This window comes from Nomia melanderi, chromosome 2 (genome assembly GCF_051020985.1).
Source record: "Nomia melanderi isolate GNS246 chromosome 2, iyNomMela1, whole genome shotgun sequence".
In the NCBI taxonomy this organism is placed as follows: domain Eukaryota; kingdom Metazoa; phylum Arthropoda; class Insecta; order Hymenoptera; family Halictidae; genus Nomia; species Nomia melanderi.
In genome coordinates, this window is record NC_135000.1 from 29,248,274 (window position 1) to 29,268,853 (window position 20,580).

The 20,580-nt window shown below is 41.6% G+C and overlaps 1 protein-coding gene across 1 annotated transcript in view; it reads left to right on the forward strand.

Moving 5' to 3' along the window:
* Positions 1 to 20,580, forward strand: part of kon (chondroitin sulfate proteoglycan 4-like protein) — a 133,089-nt gene that overhangs the window by 30,789 nt on the left and 81,720 nt on the right. Inside the window, exon 2 of the mRNA XM_076365014.1 lies at positions 1,114 to 2,727. Coding sequence (XP_076221129.1) covers positions 2,646 to 2,727 — 82 coding nt within the window. The 5' untranslated portion in view covers positions 1,114 to 2,645. The remainder of the gene's footprint in view (positions 1 to 1,113; positions 2,728 to 20,580) is intronic.

Below are 20,580 nucleotides of genomic sequence, written 5' to 3' on the forward strand. Positions count from 1 at the left end.
GAAAAATCTTTAACTTGACTAATCTTTCTACTCTCTAACATAATCAAGCTATAATATCCACGCCACATATTTTTGAAACTCTCTATACATCCTAATCATTGATACCAATATATAACTCTTTCACACAGTGCTTCCCAAATTTTTCTACTCTCTAACATAATCAAGCTATGCTACCACGCCATATATTTCTAACACCCCGTACATCCTAATCATTGATACCAATACATAACTCTTTCAAACAGTGCTTCCCAAATCTTTCTGCTAACACAACCAATCTATGGAATCGCTGTAATCCACATAATTTAAAACAACCTATACATCCGACCATTCCCTCTTGATCTCCACCAGAATCACACTGCGATAATCATTCAACATATTTGTAACACCCTGTACATCCTAATCATTGAAACCAATATATACCTCTTTGAAAGAATTCTTCGAAAATTTTTCTACTATCCGACAGAACCAATCCATGGAATCACGCTGTGATGGTCATCGCACATAATTTAAAACAACCTATACATCCGATCACTCCCTCTTGATTCCCACTAGAATCCCACTGTGATAATCACTCAATATATTTCTAACACCCTGTACATCCTAATCATTGATACCAATACACGACTCTTTCAAAAACTGCTTCCCAAATCTTTCTAACACAACCAATCTAAGGAATCACGTTGTGATCCACATAATATAAAACAACCTACACACCTCGACCCCCGCTAGAATCACCTTGCGATAATCATTCAACATACTTCCAACACCCCGTACATCCTAATCATTGAAACCGACGTGCACGATTTCCAAGCGGTCCCTCCCCGAATCTTGTCGACGCCGGTAGAATCAATCTGCGGTAGTGGTTACATATACCCCCGAAACACCCTGTACATTCTAATCCATCCGTGGGACGATTTTATCAGGTCCCAGGGTTTTCCATTCCGCCAGGGAGCCCGGCCCGGCGTCTGAACCCGGCCAGCTTGTCCGAGCAGTGTAAACGTGCCCGGAGCCCGATTCCTGTCCCGTCCGTCCGTTCGTCCGTTGATTAAACCGCCGCGCGAGTGGAAACGTGGCTCCGTCGCTTTACACCTGTGCGCCGGTGTGTCCTTTCAGGAAGCACCCCAGCGACGGCAGCAACGTTCCAGGCCGGGCAGCCAGTGGAGTACGTGTGCACGATGCCAGCCGTGCCCGCGACGGACGCACCGCGGCTGAACGAGGCGCGAGGAAAGCAGTTGCAGTCTCCGGATCGACGCTGTCACAGCCGCAGCCCGCTTTCACGGTCCTGTCCACGAAAGTAGCCCGGAGCCGCTGCTAGTTTCTGCCTTCTGGTCGCGCGCTGCGCTCGAGCTGACGGTGCAGGAATAGATCGTGTGTGCTTTGCGGGGACAGTCTGCGGCGCGACGAGTGCGGAGGGCCGACGGGTATTCCTGTGTCTGGAAGATCGAGGGGTTGACGAGAACCAGCTGGGACAGAGGATCTGCTTGAGTCCTGCGACTCCGGATAGCTCGCTGGCTAACTACGTCGCGATACGAGTCTGAAGTAGAGTCTGGGGTATTCTGGCTTGAAGATCGAGCATTGAAGCTGACGAGACGCAGCTGGGTTTGCTTGGACTCTATGATCCTGGATAGCTAGATTGAGTGCAGGCAGTTGCGGTACGAGTCTGAAGGGTATAGACTGATACTTCTGGAAATCGAAAAGATTGAGAATCTGGGAAAGATCTGCTGATGTTCTAGGTAGCTAGCTTCAGTGGAGGTAATTGCGGTACAAGTCTGAAGAGTACAGATGACTCATACTTTTGGAAATCGAGAAGATTGACGATCTGGGAAGGATCTACTGATACTATTCTAGCTAGCTACCTTCACGTTGACAGTCGTTAGTGTCTCGAGCTCTGAGGAGTTAATCTTGAGGATTGAGTTGATATTAGAAACCAAGAAGATCTGCTGATATTGTTCTAGCTAGCTAGCTTCTTCAGTGGAGGCAATTGCGATACAAGTCTGAAGAGTGTAGAGGACAGATACTTTTGGAAATCGAGCAGATTGAGAATCTGGGAAGGATCTGCTATTATTCTAGCTACCTTCAGTGGAAGCAATTGCGATACAAGTCTGAAGAGTATAGAGAATACTTTTGGAAATCGAGCAGATTGAGAATCTGGGAAGGCTCTGCTATTATTCTAGCTAGCTACCTTCACGTTGACGGTCGTCAGTGTCTAGCGAGGAGTTAATCTCGAGGATTGAGTTGATATTAGAAACCAAGAGGATCTCGTACCCCATGCTTCCAGCCAGCTACCTTGTTGAAGTGTCTCGAGCTCCAAGGAATTAGTCTTGAAGATTGATATTAACAGAAACCAAGAGCATCTGCTTACACCCCATGATTCCAGCTAGCTAAGTGCGTCTAACAACCACTTGGATCATCCGACAGGAGAATGCTACCTGGCGCTCCGAATGATCTAAACAGTCTGACGTGATATTCTCGTCACGCGTCGCTTGAAGACCTCCGAGATGTCCCCGGTATACGGTCAACCGTGAACTTTCCCCTGGAAGGATCAGCTTTTCTGGACTCCGCGTAGGAAGACGGGACACACGCCGAGGTGAAAGGTCGAGGAAGATTCCCCCGGAGCGAGATTGGAGGAAGACGTCCAAGGCCTAATGTTTCCCAGCGACATGGGGCCGCTAATGTTCTTAGCAGTGGCGGTGTCCCTTTTGGGATGCTGCCAAACGGACGAAAAAGGTAACGTACAAAACGCCCCTCTCGACGGGTGACGAAAGAAACTGACCCTTAGTTTCGTTGCCCGTTCGCCTCTCCTTTGTCTCCTTCTACGGCCGTTAGCGAGCGTAAATCCGACGGCGGAGGGGGCGGGCCGGGGGTGGTCCACCGACAGAGATTAACTTTTATGGTCAGCGGAACGAGTGGACCTCGTGAATGCATTACACATATAACGGCGACTGGCCGCTCACGATGATACCCGGCGACTACTTTAATAACGAATAAACCCGACGGGGAACGATGTCCTGCGAAGGACAATGGCGAAGTGTTTCGCGCGCGGAATACCCGCGATCGATCGCGGAAACGATCGCTTCGGATGGACGTCTTGGCGATGAAAAATTCGAGAGTCGGGGACGCGTAAACTTGATGGTTCAGTGGTATTATTCTCGGAGTAATTGAATACTAAGATTTAACACTAGAAGTACCAGTAAAAATGACTGGTTTCGATTCTTTTGTTTAGTTGTTATTGATATTTTCAAAGCATTGAATATTCGAGAACTTAACACATAAACTTGATGACGGGTTTAGTGGTATTATTCTCGGAGTAATTGAACACTGAGATTTAACACTGGAACCACCAGTAAAAATGACTGGTTTCGATTCTTTTGTTTAGCAGTTGTTGATATTTTCGAAGCATTGAATATTCGAGAGTCGGGGACGCGTAAACTTGATGGTTTAGTGGTATTATTCTCGGAGTAATTGAATACTGAGATTTAACACTAGAAGTACCAGTAAAAATGACTGGTTTCGATTCTTTTGTTTAGCAGTCATTGATATTTTCAAAGCAGTGAATATTCGAGAACTTAACACTGCGTACTGGTAACGAGAAATCTCGTTTTTAATAAAGACACTTAGCTATGCAACTTTGCTAATTACCAGATTAAAAGAAATGTTCAATTTGATTCGAATTGATTATCTATTTGAAATATATTACATAACAATGTATCTGAGTTCTATGTATAATGATGTGAATTGATCTCACTGAAAATTGTCAGTCGCAATTCAATTTTCCGAAAATTAACCGGTACGCAAAGTGTTGACAAATATAAATATTAGACAATTATTATTATTCAATTGTTGTGAATAGAAATGATATATTCTCCTTTTGTTATCAGTTATGATAATTTAAAGGAAACGTAGGCGTAGAATATAATTAAAATTTGTCTCTCTTTTCAATGAATTGTTAATGGCGAAGTAGTTATGTCGATCACAGTTGAAATTAAATCGTAGGTCAAGGGGTTAACGGACGTGGATATTGCTCGTTCATTTCTGGTTCGAAGTGACTCCGTCTTTGCGTTATTAATATTCACTGAACTGAAGACTCACAATGGAACGAGAATTCTTATCTGTCCGTGTAAATTGCGAGGAACGAGGTAATCTTGATAAGAGTACTCGTGAAACAAATGCCGAGGGCAAAGGGTTGACGTTATTATTTAGTTAATTTCGCGGGGGTGATTCTATTAAAATCGCACAAAGGAAAGTGATAAGGGATGCGTGTAATAAAAAGAGAGACGTAATTAACCCCTTTCCCTTGTAACGTGGAACCTCGTGGCGGCGAGTTCGAAAAAAATATTATCTCGCCCTTATGAATATTTAATCTTCACGGTAAATTTACTCGTACACGGGATATTTTATATATTTCTTCCGCGCGAAGTTTATTAATAATAAGTGCGCCGCGGATTTTTCTGCAGTTATGGGGGATTCGAGGGTGTAACGTTGCACGGGGTGTACGTTGTACGAAGAGATATGTAAAATGAAAATGCAGTGTTTCGTTGGATTTTTTGGGAGAAATATTTTCCATGGTGACTACATTTTTCTAATTACCTTCTGAAAAATTTTAATTCAAAGCTAGACAAAGATTTTGAGGAAAACTGTTCTCCATCGTAAATTTCGTCTTTGTAATATTCTGCAACATTCGAATTTCCTTGAAGATCAGAGATCTGATTATTAATATTATCAATGACTCAAGAAGAACACTGCACTCAAATCTCACACCACAAAGTAAAAATAGAAAGAACATTTCAAGGAAAACCATTTCCCTAATTACATTCTTAAAACTTCCAATTTTCACAAACATAAAAATCTGATTATCAGTATTATTACTCAAAAACACTGCACTGAAATCTCGCACCACAGATTAAAAATAGAAACAGAAAATACTGACAGAGTCCATTATCCACTCCATTTTCCTAATTACACTCCGGAACATTCGAATTTCCATAAAATGCATACCACCATCCGTGACAATGTCCCTCAAAAATATTTTCTTAAAAAATTGCGTGTGCCATATATGGTAAATACGGCACTGAACATTTTAACCCTTTGCACTCGAGATGTGATTCTCAGTCACCACTTGATTTGACACAGTAAAACTATAGAATGTGATATTTAATGTCATACTTTGTATAATGCCTCGATACGTGAAACATTGTCATGAAACAGCTTTGTTCCTCAATGTACCGGTAATTTCTCTTTTAATTAGTCTCAAAGGAACATCGTCTTCGCCTCGTAAAGAAACGTTAACCCTTTGCACTCGGGAGGTGACTCTCAGTCACCACTTGATTTCCTACAGTGAAGCTATAAAGTTCGATATTTAATATTATACTTCATATAATTCATCGATCTGAGAAATATTGACGTAAAATAGCTTTGTCCATCAGTTCACGTGAATTTCTCGTCGAGTTGGTTTTACAAAATATCGTCTTCGTCTCATCAGAAAATGTTGAAATATTTCTAGTAAGAAACATCCGAGGGTTAATAATTGAAATTTCTAGTAAGAAACATCCTAGGGTTAATAATTGAAATTTCTAGTAAGAAACATCCGAGGGTTAATAATTGAAATTTCTAGCAAGAAACATCCGAGGGTTAATAATTGAAATTTCTAGTAAAAAACGTCAAAGGGTTAATAATCTATTAAAAGTAAAGGAACTGTTTCACCGTAAGCCCGCATTTACCCCGAGCATTGAATATCGACGTCGCGTTAACGATACCACGCGTCGACTGCCAAAACACCGGGAGCACCGAAGCTTTTTAAATCGACTTTGAAAGCTTCGTTACGAGAGTCGCGCTCGACATTATAAAGCAACCGGTTCAAGCACAAGCCGCGGCTGACAAAACACATCGACTGAGCGAACGAGTATTATCGATATCGTTCAACGTTCGATTGAAACAATCCGGTAATCCAGACGGAGCACGATAATGCGCTGCGCCCGAGTGTAGATTTATGTTGGTGTTCTGCCACGAACCCCCGTTTTACCGACGATCCAAATTTCAATCGTTGTTTTACCGTTTTACCCGTCAACTGTCGTTGCGAATTTAATATGGAATTCGGTGCAGCCGTTATTCAATCGCCTCAGCTGGAATTGAATAATATTTCTCGAGATTTTATTTTCACATTTTGCATGTGAACACACTGCGAGTTTGCAATAAAGAATCAGAATATTGTGGTTCACGGTTCGATTCCTGTTTTGATTAGTTTCTTTGTTGTATTAATTGTATTGTTGATATTGTTTATGATAGATTTTTTAAAGTATCAAACTGTCGAACTTTGAAACTTCTATCGACACACCAATCATGCTAGCATTCAAATTTCCACTCAGCAAAATTCAACTTTCCAAAATCTCGATGACAGTGCTCTCCGTGTTCCTCATATTTCTAAATTTTCAAATTCTTAAATATCCAAACTCTCAAATTTCTAAACTTTCAAACTTTCAAACTCTCAAACTCTCAAACTCTCAAATTTCTAAACTCTCAAACTCTCAAACTCTCAAATCTCTAATTTCTAAACTCTCAAACTCTCAAACTCTCAAACTCTCGAACTCTCAAATTTCTAAACTCTCAACCTTTCAAACTCTCAAACTCTCAAACTTTCAAACTCTCAAACGCTCAAACTTTCTTCATAATTTTTCAATACCATCACTAATATTCATATTCCCATTACATTAATCACACAACCGTCGAATATCCTTACCCCGCCACCAACACTGCACTCAATTTTGATCTTCGAATGTCCCAGATAAATCAAGCGAAACGTGTGCATAAACTGCGAGAAACGGTAAGCTTTCTTGAAGAGGTTAACGTTGAGTTTTTCTATGGTTAATGAAAGGGAACAACGTCGTTTCATAAAGATGTAATGAAACTCGTACAGTTGGTAGCTGCGTAGTATCATTCCGTCTCATTCCGGTATACGAGTTCCGTCGAAACTGTGGAATAATCTGGCCGGTTGACAGTGAGAGAGAAAGAGGAACAGTCAGACAACAGGCTCGCGTCAAAGTAGCAAGAAGTCCAACGGAACACGGACAACGGATGGGGAAATTCGTGCGGGCGCGAAGAATTCGAGCAGTAAACTCGAAATGTTTGACAATACTATTCCCGCCGGGTTTATCTTCGTTTAATAACCGCCAACTTTCGCGCTGCGTCCGACGATAGTAAAGAATGTTTACGATGATAGCGAAACAAGTCTTTGCTTACATCTGCCTCGCCATTCGCGGAACGAGTTCGACAATGGCGGAACTTCGGCCCGCGGAATCATTCTTTTGTTTTCGCGATGCGTTCGACTTCGTTATTCTTTTGTTCCCGATTTCTCATCGATATTGTTGTATTTACCAGCTTCCAATCGTACATTTATTGTGCATTTATTGTACATCGTACATTTCATACTCGTTTTATGAAATCGAATCAAAGTTGCAACGAAGGTTCGGAACTGTGTTTAACGAATACAAATATTTCCTCGGTACGATTGACCTCGCTTTTTTTCATTCTCATGCTCTACCTTTAATTTCCCGCCGACATTTTCGTGTTTGCCGCATTTGAATGTTCTATTTATTTTCGCCTGATTTATTATGCTTTTCAATCTCTCCTTTATGAGGGATCGAATCAGAGTTGCGAGGCAGGTTTGCGATTGAATTTAATACTAATAGCTTATAGAACTTTTAACTGTATTTTTTTAGTACCATTTGTTGTCTCTAATTTATCGATGTTTCTATATTTTTATCGCAGTTGGAACTTGCGTTCCTTTTTAAATACCGAACGAAACTGCGAAAAGGTTCCAAACTGAACTCGATCGATACGAACGGTAATCAAACGTTATCACTCGAAACCAAATCAAACACTATCTCCCATTCACAGCACTGCAATACATAAATTCACCGTACATCCATTAACAACATAAAACTTCGTTCACCAAATGGCCAAAACCAGAGTATTCTAAATAAATACAATTATGAACCAGATCACTCAAAACCAAATCAAACACGACTGCCATTCACAACATGCAATACTTAAATTAACCGTACATCCATTACCAACATAAATTTTGTCATCAAATCACCAAAACCAAAGTACTCTAAATAAATACAATTATGAACCTCATCACTCAAAACCAAATCAAACACGATCTCTTATTCACAACTTAAATTCATCGTACATCCATTACCAACATAAAATCTAATTTTCCCATCGAATTACGAAAACCAAAGTACTTTAAATAAATACAATTATGAACCTCATCACTCAAAACCAAATCAAACCTTATCTCTCATTCACAACACTGCAATACTTAACCCTTTGCACTCGAGAAGCGACTCTCAGTCACCATTCGATTTAGCAAAATTATGAAGTTAACGATAGGTTTACGAGCATTTATTGTACAGTTTATTCTATCGTTCCTGTGGAAGTTGATATTCGTTCATTTAGATTTTGGAAACTGTAGACGTAGAAATAAACAATCAGGATTCATATTCGTGTAATTGGATCAACGAAAATCGCTTGAAACATCTACCAAATAATTTTTATAAAATTCAATCTGCGTCAAATCGACGCGTTCCGTAAACCTAGTGTTAAATATTCAGTACTTTAAATTAAACTTTGTACTGTTACGTGAAACATTCAAGTAAAACACCTTCGTCGCTTAATGTATCTATGAATTATCGTTAGATTAGGTTCAAGCAACGTCTGTATCTCGCCGGAAAGTCTCGAATATTTCCAGTAAAAAAACTTCGTAGTTCAAAGACATAAAACCTCATTCCCGAAATGGCCAAACCGAAAATACTCTAACTAAACACAGACACCAATAATTCCACTCAAACCCAAACGCTATTCGCCGATATATCAATAGTTGAACAAACCATAGCTCTTTCGCCAGCGTAAAATCCGATTTCCTTGCAGCGAGCCATTAACGACAAAATACAACAGCGCGAACAACCGGAGCCACGGGGGAAAAAAGAGCCATAAGAAATTAACAGACCCGACGCGAGCTGCGACAACACCATCATTCGCCAGTCACGTCCGTCCAATAACGATTTCATATCGGTCCATTTTACGACTCGACCTCGCGCCGCATTTTTCAAATATTCCGGTGGCGCGCGCGCGCGACGCCGTTCGTCAGCGGCCGTGGTAATCGCTCGGCGCCGCATCGCGCCGCGCCGCGCCGCGGAAAAGCGAACGGAAAAAAAAGCGGACGGACGGACGGGCGAAGGAAACCACGGATGCTCTTTCGCGGGCCCAGACGGTCGCGGGACAAGTAACGGGGACTTTTCAAGCGCGGCTGAAATAATGAATTTCCGAGGGGAAACTAAATTACCTCGGCAGGGAGAGAGCTCGCTGCGCGGCTCGGCTTGATTTCGCGGTTCCAACGGCCGGGACAACATTTTCATTTCGTTCAGTGATTAATCGAAGACCATTTGCGGGCAAGCTTGTTAGCGGCGTTACGTTTTTTTCGGGGATGGAGGTAGATTAAACCTTTGATGACGAGGATTCTTCGAAACGTACGGAACCTTCAACGTATGAAGCTGAATTATGGAGCAATTGCTTAATTGATAAAAAAAAAGCGGCGTGCCGATTTCTTGCTGTTCGAGTAATTCGATCGTTTGTCTATGACCTAGTCTTCGAAATTGTAAATGGTGCGACGTTGTTTTCGGGAATGGAGGTAGATTAATCCTTTGCGGACGAAGATTCTTCGAAACATAGAAACCTTCAAGATATGAAGCTAAATTATGTATCAGTTATTTAATTGATAGAAAAAAACGGCGTGCCGATTTCTTGCTGTTCGACTAATTCGATCATTTTTCCATGACTTAGTCTTTGAAATCGTAAGCGGCATTACGTTTTTTTCGGGAATGGAGGTAGATTAAGCCTTTGATGACGAAGATTCTTTGAAACATACGAAGCTGAATTATGTATCAGTTATTTAATTGATAGAAAAAAACGGCGTGCCGATTTCTTGCTGTTCGACTAATTCGATCGTTTGTCTATGACTTAGACTTTGAAATCGTAAGTGTTGCGACGTTTTTTTCGGAAATGGAGGTAGATTAAGCCTTTGATGACGAAGATTCTTTGAAACATACGAAACTAAATTATGTATCAATTAGTTAATTGATAGAAAAAAAAAACGGCGTGCCGATTTCTTGCTGTTGAGTAATTCGATCGTTTGTCCATGACTTAGTCTTTGAAATTGTAAGTGGCGCGACTTTTTTTGGGAATGGAGGTAGATTAAGCCTTTGATGACGAAGATTCTTCGAAATATACGAAGCTAAATTATATATCAATTGCTTAATTGGTAGAAAGAACGAAAACTACGTGCTGATCTTTTACTGTTTTAATTAGATTCGTATCAATCAACGAATGGGCGACGGTATTTTCAAGAGTATTCGAACAACTAGACCAGTAAATATCGAGAGGGAGGTTAATTGCAAAATCAACTTCTGGCCGATCGACGTCGGACAACCGAAATAAATTGGACCGGAAAGGATTAATGTAGTAATACGAGACGCGGTCGCATTCGTCGTGAAATCCCCGCGAGCGAGGCCGTATACGGGGTGAACTGAAATAGCGAGCGGCAGCGCAAAATGGAGCTTCGTTTTACGGAAAATTCCAATTCTACAGGAACGCGGAGAATTTTTCATTTTCATCTTTACAAATTTTCGAATTCCGAGACTCTGGAACTCCCGAACTTTCAAACTCTCAAACTTTGAAATTTCCAATTCATCACGTTTCAGCTTTCCAAAGTCTCGGAGGTAGTACTCTCCATATTTTTCATACTTTCAAATTTTCAAACTCTCAAACTCTCAAATTTCCATCAACTTCCAACCCCTTCTCACGCAACATTCAAATTCCCATTCACCAAATTTCAATTTTCCAAAGTCTCCGAGACAATACTCTCCATGTTCCTCATATTTTCAAATTTTAAAACTCTCAAACTCTCAAACTGTAAACTTTGAAATTTCCATCAACTTGTAACCCTTTCTCACACAACATTCAAATTCCCATTCACCAAATTTCAACTTTCCAAAGTCTCTAAGGCAATACTCTCTATATTCTTCATATCTTCACATTTTCAAACTCTCAAGCCCTCAAACTCTCAAACTTTGAAATTTCCATCAACTTCCTCCCCTTTCTCATACAACATTCAAATTCCCATTCACCAAATTTCAACTTTCCAGAGTCTCGGAGACAGTACTCTCCACATTCTTCATATTTCCACATTCTCAAACTCTGAAACTCTGAAACTTTGAAATTTCCATCAACTTCCTCCCCTTTCTCACGCAACATTCAAACTTCCATTCACCAAATTTCGACTTTCCAAAGTCTCCAAGGCAATACTCTCCATATTCCTCATATTTTCCCCCGAGAAATCCCTCTGCGCCCACTTGCACACGTTATTCCAATACAACCTGTACAGATAGGGGATGAAGTGCGCGAGAAAACGAAAAAGAGACGGAGAGAGGGAAATAGAGAGGGAAATAGAGAGAAAGATATAGCGAGTGAGCCAGGACGCATCCAGATGCCCTCGATCATCCATAATTGCGACGATGCACAGCCACGCGATCCTGCGCGCCATTTATTCTTCACAATGTCGTCTTTCCGTTTCACCTATCTGTACCGATACCGCGGGATTTAACGATCCGCCGCGTAACGGTAAACGGGACACGCACGGCAATTTATAAAGCCGGTGTAAGTATGCGCCGTACGTATACGCCAGTCGGACGAGTTTCCCTTGAACGCCGATGAAAAACCAGACGGCGAAAAGAAATGAAAATAAAACCGCAGACTGGATATCCACGATCTCGTTCGAATCGCGGGAAAGGTGAAGCGACGAGTGCGGCGCTCGATGAAATCGCGGGAAATACGGAATATTAGATCGACGGGGAATGAGGGACGGGTTCGGCCATCGATACATCGTTCCGCGGATTAATTAACAACGGAACTGCCGGACAAAACCAACCATTTCAGAATTTTCATTTCACGATTACCGACGGTACGGAAATATTGTACTTTCAGGGTGCTTTTAACAGGTTTCGACGAGTTTGGACGGTTTTTTTAAATACTTTGGACAGTTTGGCGGCTTGTGGTACTTTAGATACTTTAAGGTTAGGACGTTTCTTTAATACTTTGGATACTTTTAGTACTTTTGGTACTTTTAATACTTTGAATACTTGTAGTACTTTCGATACCTTGAATACTTCGAACACTTTCAAAACGTTAGATACTTCGAATACTTAGATATTTACAATACTTTCAATACTTTCAATACTTTCAATACTTTCAAATCATACAATCTTCAAAGTACCCATGATACTTTGAACCTTCCCAAATGACAAAATACCGAAGACCCCTCCACGAGAATTTGAAAAATAAATAAATTATACTTGCACAACAACGAAAGCTACAATTCCTAAGAAGCTTGCTCTACAAATTCTAGTAAGGAATTATGACTAAATTTCTGTAATTTCTCGATAGTTCCAGTGCGAATCGACGTCGATTCGACGCGATTCGATAGCGATGACTATCAGGATCCCAATTGACCGCGGTTTAACTCGATTCTTTTAACCCTGCCCGCTAACGTTTCGAGTCAATTCCACGAGGAGCGCAAACTTTCGGCTTTGATCGTGCGTTCCGATTGTTTGTTATGGAAATGTACAGATTAATTAAACACCGAGTGTTTACACGCACTACGATCCGGTTGCGGATAAGCTTTTCTCTTAATTGGATGTCAACAGTGACTCGATTTAATTCGGGAAATATTAATGTTACAATTAACCGGTCCGTGCCCGGCTCGAAAAGCGCGTTTCGCGCGGATTCGCCGACCGGCGAACGGTTGCGCTTTTTTGCCCCGCGTAAATATTGATTTTCGCTGATCGATCCGCGGAGATTCGGGTCAAAGAAAAATATAATTCCGCGGTTAAACATTTCGCCGGGGGGGGGGTGGGGGCCGGAATAAAACGAAAATGTTGATAAACGTGGAAAATTCACGGTACGCTTGTTAACTTTGGGAACTTCGGGCAAAGTGTAATCTGGATCGGTTTCGAAGCTCGTGTTTATCCGGCAAATACTTGTTACCACGGTGGTTACTGTGAACCGTGAAAATCGCGGATCTCTTTTTATATTAATTTATGTACACGCACAAGGGAAATAATCGCGAGAGCAACATCGGTATGTGCTTTTACACGACCAACCCATTATCGATGAAATTCTCCAATGTGTATCGAACAAATATCATTTTCTTCAAAAATTTACCTAACGCAGCACCACTTTGAGCATCGATTTATATTTGTTTTTATACGCGTCGTTGTATTAATTCGTAGTAAAGGTATACTGTAGATTAATTAGGAATAATTACAACGGATAGAAGCATCGAATGGCTGGAATAATTAACCCTTTGCACTCGGAAGTTTCTCAGAAATATTTAACATTTTTTCATAACACAAAGACGATATTCTTTGGAACTAACTCAAAGGGAAATCACAAATACATTGAGCAACGAAGCTAGTTTATTTTTTATTTATTAGTACATTATACCAAGTTCAACGTGAAATATCAGACTTTGTAGTGTTACTGTGGCAAACCAAGTGGCTGAGAGTCACCTCTCGAGTGCAAAGGGTTAAGAATCAAAATTCCTGAAGAACGATTGTAATCGTAATTGTGTCAATGGTTTGTGATTGAATTAGTCGTTGTTATTATCGTACTAATAACTAGAACAAAATAGAGGTTATTAGGAAGCCCTAATAGGTACCGATTCCGCATAAACCGTCCTTGATACCGCGAGCGATCCCTTGTCCCGCGTCCTATCAGCGAATTCGGTTCTCGAACCCCTGTCGAACCGGCGTGTACCCCTCGATGCTCGAAACGTCGAGTGCTATCCAGACGAACGTCGAAATACCACGATGGAAATAGGGGATGGCCGCTGCGGCGGCGGCGGCAACGAGAGCATAATCAATTTCCCCCTTTATCTCGCGTTCCATTTCTCTAATCCATCCTTTCGCGGACGAATTAGTGCTGCGTTTGCCGCATATTTTGGGGGAGGGAGACGCACAGGCACAGAGAGGAGAAAGAGAGAGAGAAGTGAAGAGGGGAGAAAAATGAGAAATTAGAAGCAAGAAGCGAATGGAGGAGACTAGAGACGAAAGTGAAGACAGAAATTTAGAGACAATGTTTTGAAGACAACAGGGGAGAGACAAAGTTTAACCCTTTGCACTCCAGAAGTTTTTCATTAGAAATAGTCAACATTTTTTAATCGAATACCAACGACATTCTTTCAAACTGACTCAACGAGAAATCGCACGTAAATTAAAGAAAGAGGCTGTTCAAATTTTAATATTTTACATGTCGAGTTGATATTAAATGTCAAACTCTATAATTTTGCTGTGTCAAATCAATTGGCGATTGAGAGGCGCCTGCGGAGTGCAAAGGGTTAATTTAGTAGAATCTGCAGAAGGTTTTGTATACTTCCAACGATCTTCGTCCGCAAAGGGTTAATAGAGAGAACGGATGCGATAGAACTGAAATAGAGAAGAAAGAGACAGAGTCGAAGAGAGTAAGAGACAACTGAAATTAGAGCGAAAACGACAGAGTCAAGTACAGAACAGAAATAAACGAGAAGGGAAGCCAGGGCTAGAGGAATAGAGTTATAGAAACAAAGTGAAAGAGGCAAACTGCAAAAGGAAGAAATAAAGAGAGTGAGAGAGGGAGAAGATGGAAGTAAAATAAGGAAGAAAAGAGAGGCAGACCTGGAAACGGGAGAAACAGAGACAGAACTAAAAATAGAGAAAGAGGAGGCGGAATAAAAAGAGGCAAAGAAAACCAGGAAGAGACAGAGCCGAAGGAAGAGGCAGAGAGGGAAGTCGGAGCTAAAAAGAAACAAGGGAGGAGGACGAAATGGAACTGGAATTAAGGGTGGACGGAAGGGGATGGGCCGTTCGCGAAAGAAGAAAAAAATAGAGGCTGATAGCGAGAGACGGAGAAACAGAGAAGGAAACCTTTTACTGCCGGGTCGACGGGGTTTTCCAGCGGAAAGAGGCGCGTACCGGCCAGATTGTGTTAATTAAACGCGGACCCGACGTCGGCTCGACGGACGGACGGACGGACGGACGGTCCGACGGAGTTCAACTGCTCGCGGGGAGAGCAGTGATTCCCGCTTGTCCCGCGATTTCGCGAATTTTCGGACGTCGATCAACGTAACCGACCGCGGGAATTTATATCGTGGCCTTTGACCTTCTGTTTTGTAAATTGTTTCGTTGAGAGCGGCTCGTCGTTAACCGCCTGTCTTATAATATCGTGTCATCGAGGCGAAGGTTTGTAATATGATTTGAGAAACGTGAATGTCGTTGAGTTGTGTTGAGTATAAGTGGAACATTAGTGTTTTTGTTAGGAGTTTGTGTGGTTTATATATTTGTTATACAGATGGTAAATCATTTTGCTGGGATCGGTTCGTCGTTGACCTCCTGTCTTACAATATCGGGTAATTTGTAATATGGTTTGAGAAACAAATGTCATTGAGTTGTGTTGAGTATAAGTGGAACATCACTGTTTTTGTTAGGAGTTTGTGTGGTTTATATATTTGTTATACAGATGGTAAATCATTTTGCTGCGATCGGTTCATCGTTGACCTCCTGTCTTACACTATCGTGTCATCGAGACGAAGATTTGTAACATGGTTTGACAAACAAATGTCGTTGAGTTGTGTTGAGTTTAAGTGGAACAATATTGTTCTTGTTAGAAGTTTGTATGGTTTATACTAAAGGTAGACGTAGAAAAAACAGAATACTTTTACTAGTGCATTATTAATGATATACAGTTGTAACAAATGCACCTACGAAATTATGACGATGACCGATAATTTTGAACTACCTGAATAGAATCGTAACGCACAAGATAACCGATAATTTCGAACTACCTGAATAGAATCTAACGCTCAAGATAACCGATGTCCAATGAGAATGTTTAATAACGTGACTCAGCTGGTAACAGTGTAACGCAATGTAACGGTCCGTGATTAATCATTGTTCCTGCTTTTCTTTGCCACAGAATAGCTCTACGGAAACACGGTCAGGGTTTCTTGCTTGACGCGTTAACCGTACCGAATACCAGCAGCAATGAGAAACATCTGTTGCTATATTCTTTACAATTCCTCTAATTCAAAAGAATAATAACTAAAGGTCACTTAAAACATCAACTTCCACAATATTCGTTAACCTCATAGAAATCAGAGAACATCGACAGTACCATCTCTCCTGATTTTAGATTCAAAAATTAACCCTTTGCACTTGCAAACTCATAAAATTTCCAATTCAATATTAAACCTCGTGTAACGTATCAACACAAAACATCGAAGTAAAATAGTTCTCTCTCAATCTATATCAGATAATCAATTACGTTACTTGCGAAAAATATCGTTAATATTCAGTCAGAAAGTAACGAATTAAAAATATTGTCGAGCAAAGGGTTAATTTCCGATCGAAAAACTTGGATCTGCGAGGCGCAAGAAGATTCGCGAAGCAATTTCTGCCAGAAATCCTGGCTGCTCAATTTCCTATTCCCGTGGAAAATCGCTCCGATCGTTTGAATAACTCGACGAGAACCGATTAGACGGCGGGCGCGTTAAAGCTCGCCGCTTGACAGCAGAAAAATAATATTTAACTTGAACTCGAGGGAGCGGAGCGCGACATTTACATTCGCCGGCCCCCGCGCGAGCTCTTTTTCACGAGCCGGACGCGATATTGCACCGCGAGGGGTTAATCCGAGCCGGTGTTTCGGATCGGGAAACGGGAAACACCGGGCCGGCCGTATCGACCGGTCCAATTTTCCCGTTCGTCCGGCCGATCTGTCGCTTGTGCGCGGCCGCCGCCCCGGAAAATCCGTCCTACAGGTGTCTCGCGGAACGGGATCGAGCGACGCGCGGAAAAACTCCGAAAGAGTTTTCCCTGTGTTTGATGATACGCGATAATGCTCGGGTTTATCGCGCGAGGCGGAATTATCGCGGCGCGATTGAACCGGGGAACAATGCGAACTAGGAGAATAATGAACGGTAACAAGTAAAAGAATAGCGATAGAAAACCGACGGAACGGCGGGAGCGATAAAAATGAACGGGAATAATGAACGATAACCGAAAGGAACGGCGAGTAATAGAAATTAATAGAAGAGGGAATGATGGAAGTCGAAGGAATGATGTGTAATAAAAACTAACGGTATAGCGATCGATAAAAATTCAGGGAATAACAGCTGACAGAGAAGCGAACGATAAAAATTAATGGAACAGCGGACGATGGAAGTTTGAAGAATAATGAGTAATAAAATATGCGGCGATGGATTTACTGAAAATAAAACGCGACCATTGAATGGTGGATATTGAATAATAAAGGTATTTACGTAAAATGATTGCGTGAATTATCGAGGGGTAGTAAGAGATGAAAACTGACGTTTCGTTGGAGTGGATGAAAGTATTTCGAGAAACGTTCGAATTATAAACGATAGACGCGTTTAGACGCAATTTCCAAATCCTTCAACTATAAATGGTATTACTATAAAAAAATTATTAAAAATGCATGAGCTGTAACAATAGTATTATATAATTGATCATTATTAATTCATGATCCTGGAATTCTCAATTCTATTCGAATAATTATTCTTATCGATGATCCTAGTATTCCTGATCATATAGCAAAAATAAAATATAATATTCCAATATATTTATGGTTAGTCGAATAAAATCATTTTGATATATATGATATAAAAATTTAAGTTTTGATAAAAATTATTTTATATATTAATCCTTGAAGGATAAAAGTTTTATTAACTTATTAAGCAGAGGTTTCTAGGATTTCCGAGTATTTCGTTCGTCGGTGGTCAACGGTGAATCGAATTTAATTAGGAACGATTAGACGGTGGATCTTGCGTTCGCGGCGCGGCGACCTTGGCAAACGGGGGATCAACAGCGGCGAAGAAGCTAATTAGCCGGTAAATGAGGCGAAACGGTGCGCCGGGGTCACGGTCGCGCGCGCGAATAAAATTCAGAATAATTTAACGTTGCCGCGAGAGAAATAAAAGCCGCGGAACAGAAGGAAGACATATAAAGCAGAATGTATGCGGAGTCGGATGAAAAACGGGAAGAATGTTGCGACGTTTCCAATTTAATTTCAATTTAAATCTCCGTCTCCTCGCTGCTTTTATTACCTCCCACCCGTAGGCCGCGTTTCAAAGGGGACGCACGCTTTCGGATTCGATGACAGGAAGTATGGCTCGGAGTGACTGTAACACGGTGGACGCCATTATATCCATCGATATCCTCGGGGAAGATTCTTTGAGCCGGTATCGCATTTTCCAAACTTTTTATCGCCAATCAATCTAGATGAAATCCTGGACAAATTCGTTATTGCTTAACACGTCGAACGCCGGGCGATTTCACGGAGCAAAATACACGAAACGAGGAAGATATGATATTATCGAATTGCGCTACGTTATTGCTATCGCGTTTGTCTTGTTGAATGTCACTGACATATTATTATATATTATTTATAATACAGAAACGTTCTACAGTAATCTAATTCTACAATAACAATCACCGTTTAAATGAATTACAGCGAATCGATTTAGCTGGGGGTCATAGATGACCCGATGTTATTCAACGAGTTAACAGAGTTCCACAAACTGCGGTACCTCTGTTTCAAAATAACATGAACGCTTTCGCAACGAACAAAGCCGACGCTACATTAACAATACAGCGAACAGCATCAATCAAAAACACGCGTTTGTCCGCGGAATCGCTGAACAGATCCTCCGTCGGTCATTATCAAAGGAATCCTCAAAAATTCGCTGACAATGAATGCCGGTGAACCCCGATGAATGCTAATAAATCCCGATAAACCTCTCATAATTCGTACAGGCTCAATTGCCGCCGCCGCGTAATTCAACGGGGAGCTAAACGCTGCTAATGACCGCGGATGTTGAGGGAACGTTACAAAAACGTATTCAAAGAGGGAATGTTTTCATGGGGAAATAAAGAGAAGCGGGGCTTAATGCTCGTTGGTCCTTTTGGCGGAGCTCCTCTTTAAAGGAACGAACTCCAGAAAACACCGCGACGATAGTTAGCGAACCGCGATACGCCGGGGACGACAGGGGCGAGCGGGGCGGGATGGCGAGTTTAATAGAATCACGGAGGGTAGACGCAATAAAGGGGCGCGCGGCGCGGGAGGGGCGCGGAATTTAGTAAGATGATGTAACGCCGTAACAGGATCGCTCGCGCGACGAGTGAGGTCGCATGTAACTACGCGTGTTTCCGCGTTGGTTAGTAGTAAATCGCGGAAGCCGGCGCAGTGGTTAAGGGTTTACGAGTCGCGCAACAAAGACGACGGGCCGCGGGGGTTGTTTTACCTAACGGCGAGCTGCAGCCGACGGAAACGAGGGAGGTTCGGGGGAAAACGCCGCTTACTTGCCGCCCCCATGACTGAAACCGGGGCAATTGTTTCGAACTTTCTCTTCTGCATTTTTCCGCCCTGCGACCGGCGCGACGCCGCCGCCGCCGCTCGCAGAGGTCACCGGCAACTTCTTCACCCTCCGGGGACGTTACCCAATTCTCGGTTTCTTTCGATCCTCGCGGATTTTTCTTTCCACTTTGTATGGATGCTGCTGGATTTCCTGGGAATTTCCTCGTTATTCTTCTGTGGTATTAACCCTTTGCAGAGAACTTGGTTCGACGCGGAAATTAGGAAGCTTGGTGCGCGGTGATAATGAGGTTTGTGTGTCAGCGGGAATGTTGAAGCAGGTTTCGTTGGTGATTCGTGGAGTTTCGAAGTGGTTGGTTTGGAAGAGTATTGTATGTTATTGAACAATGCTGGATGATTCTAGTGGAAAACTTTGGAGTGCATGATTTGACAGGTTAGAATTATTAGGGTCGATGTATGTTTGACGTTAAGTTTTGTTTAGGTAATACGTGGAATATTGAGATAAGTTTCATTAGTGATTTGTGTAGTTTCGAATTGGTTGGTTTGGAAGAATATTGTACGTTATTGGATGGTGTTGGATGATTCTGGTGAGAATCTTTGAAGTGCATGATTTGACACATTAGAATTATTAGGATTGATTTATGTTTGAAGTTAAGTTTTGATTGGTTAATACGCGGAATATTCAGATAAGATTGATTAGTGATTTGTATAGTTTCGAATTGGTTAGTTTGGAAGATTATTGTATGTTATTGAACAATGTTGGATGATTCTGGTGGAAAACTTGCAAGGGGTTAATTTTAGATACTAGAGTAATGAAGAAAAGAATGAAGGTGTACATTGTTAATGACCTTGAGTGTAGCTTTGGAATTCCATTGGAATTTCAATGAAGTGAAATTGAAACGACACTCGAATGCTCCTCGCATAGTTGCTCTCAAACTATTTTACTATCGATCATTGGCACGCGCGCAAAGGAATTTTCCGTTCACTTTGACAGCGAGACGCTAACGACGTTAATGAAGACAAAACACTGTCACTTTCACTTATAATTCTTGTTAAATCTTCAGTTAAAAACTTTCCTTCGCATCGTTATATAACTATCTACTA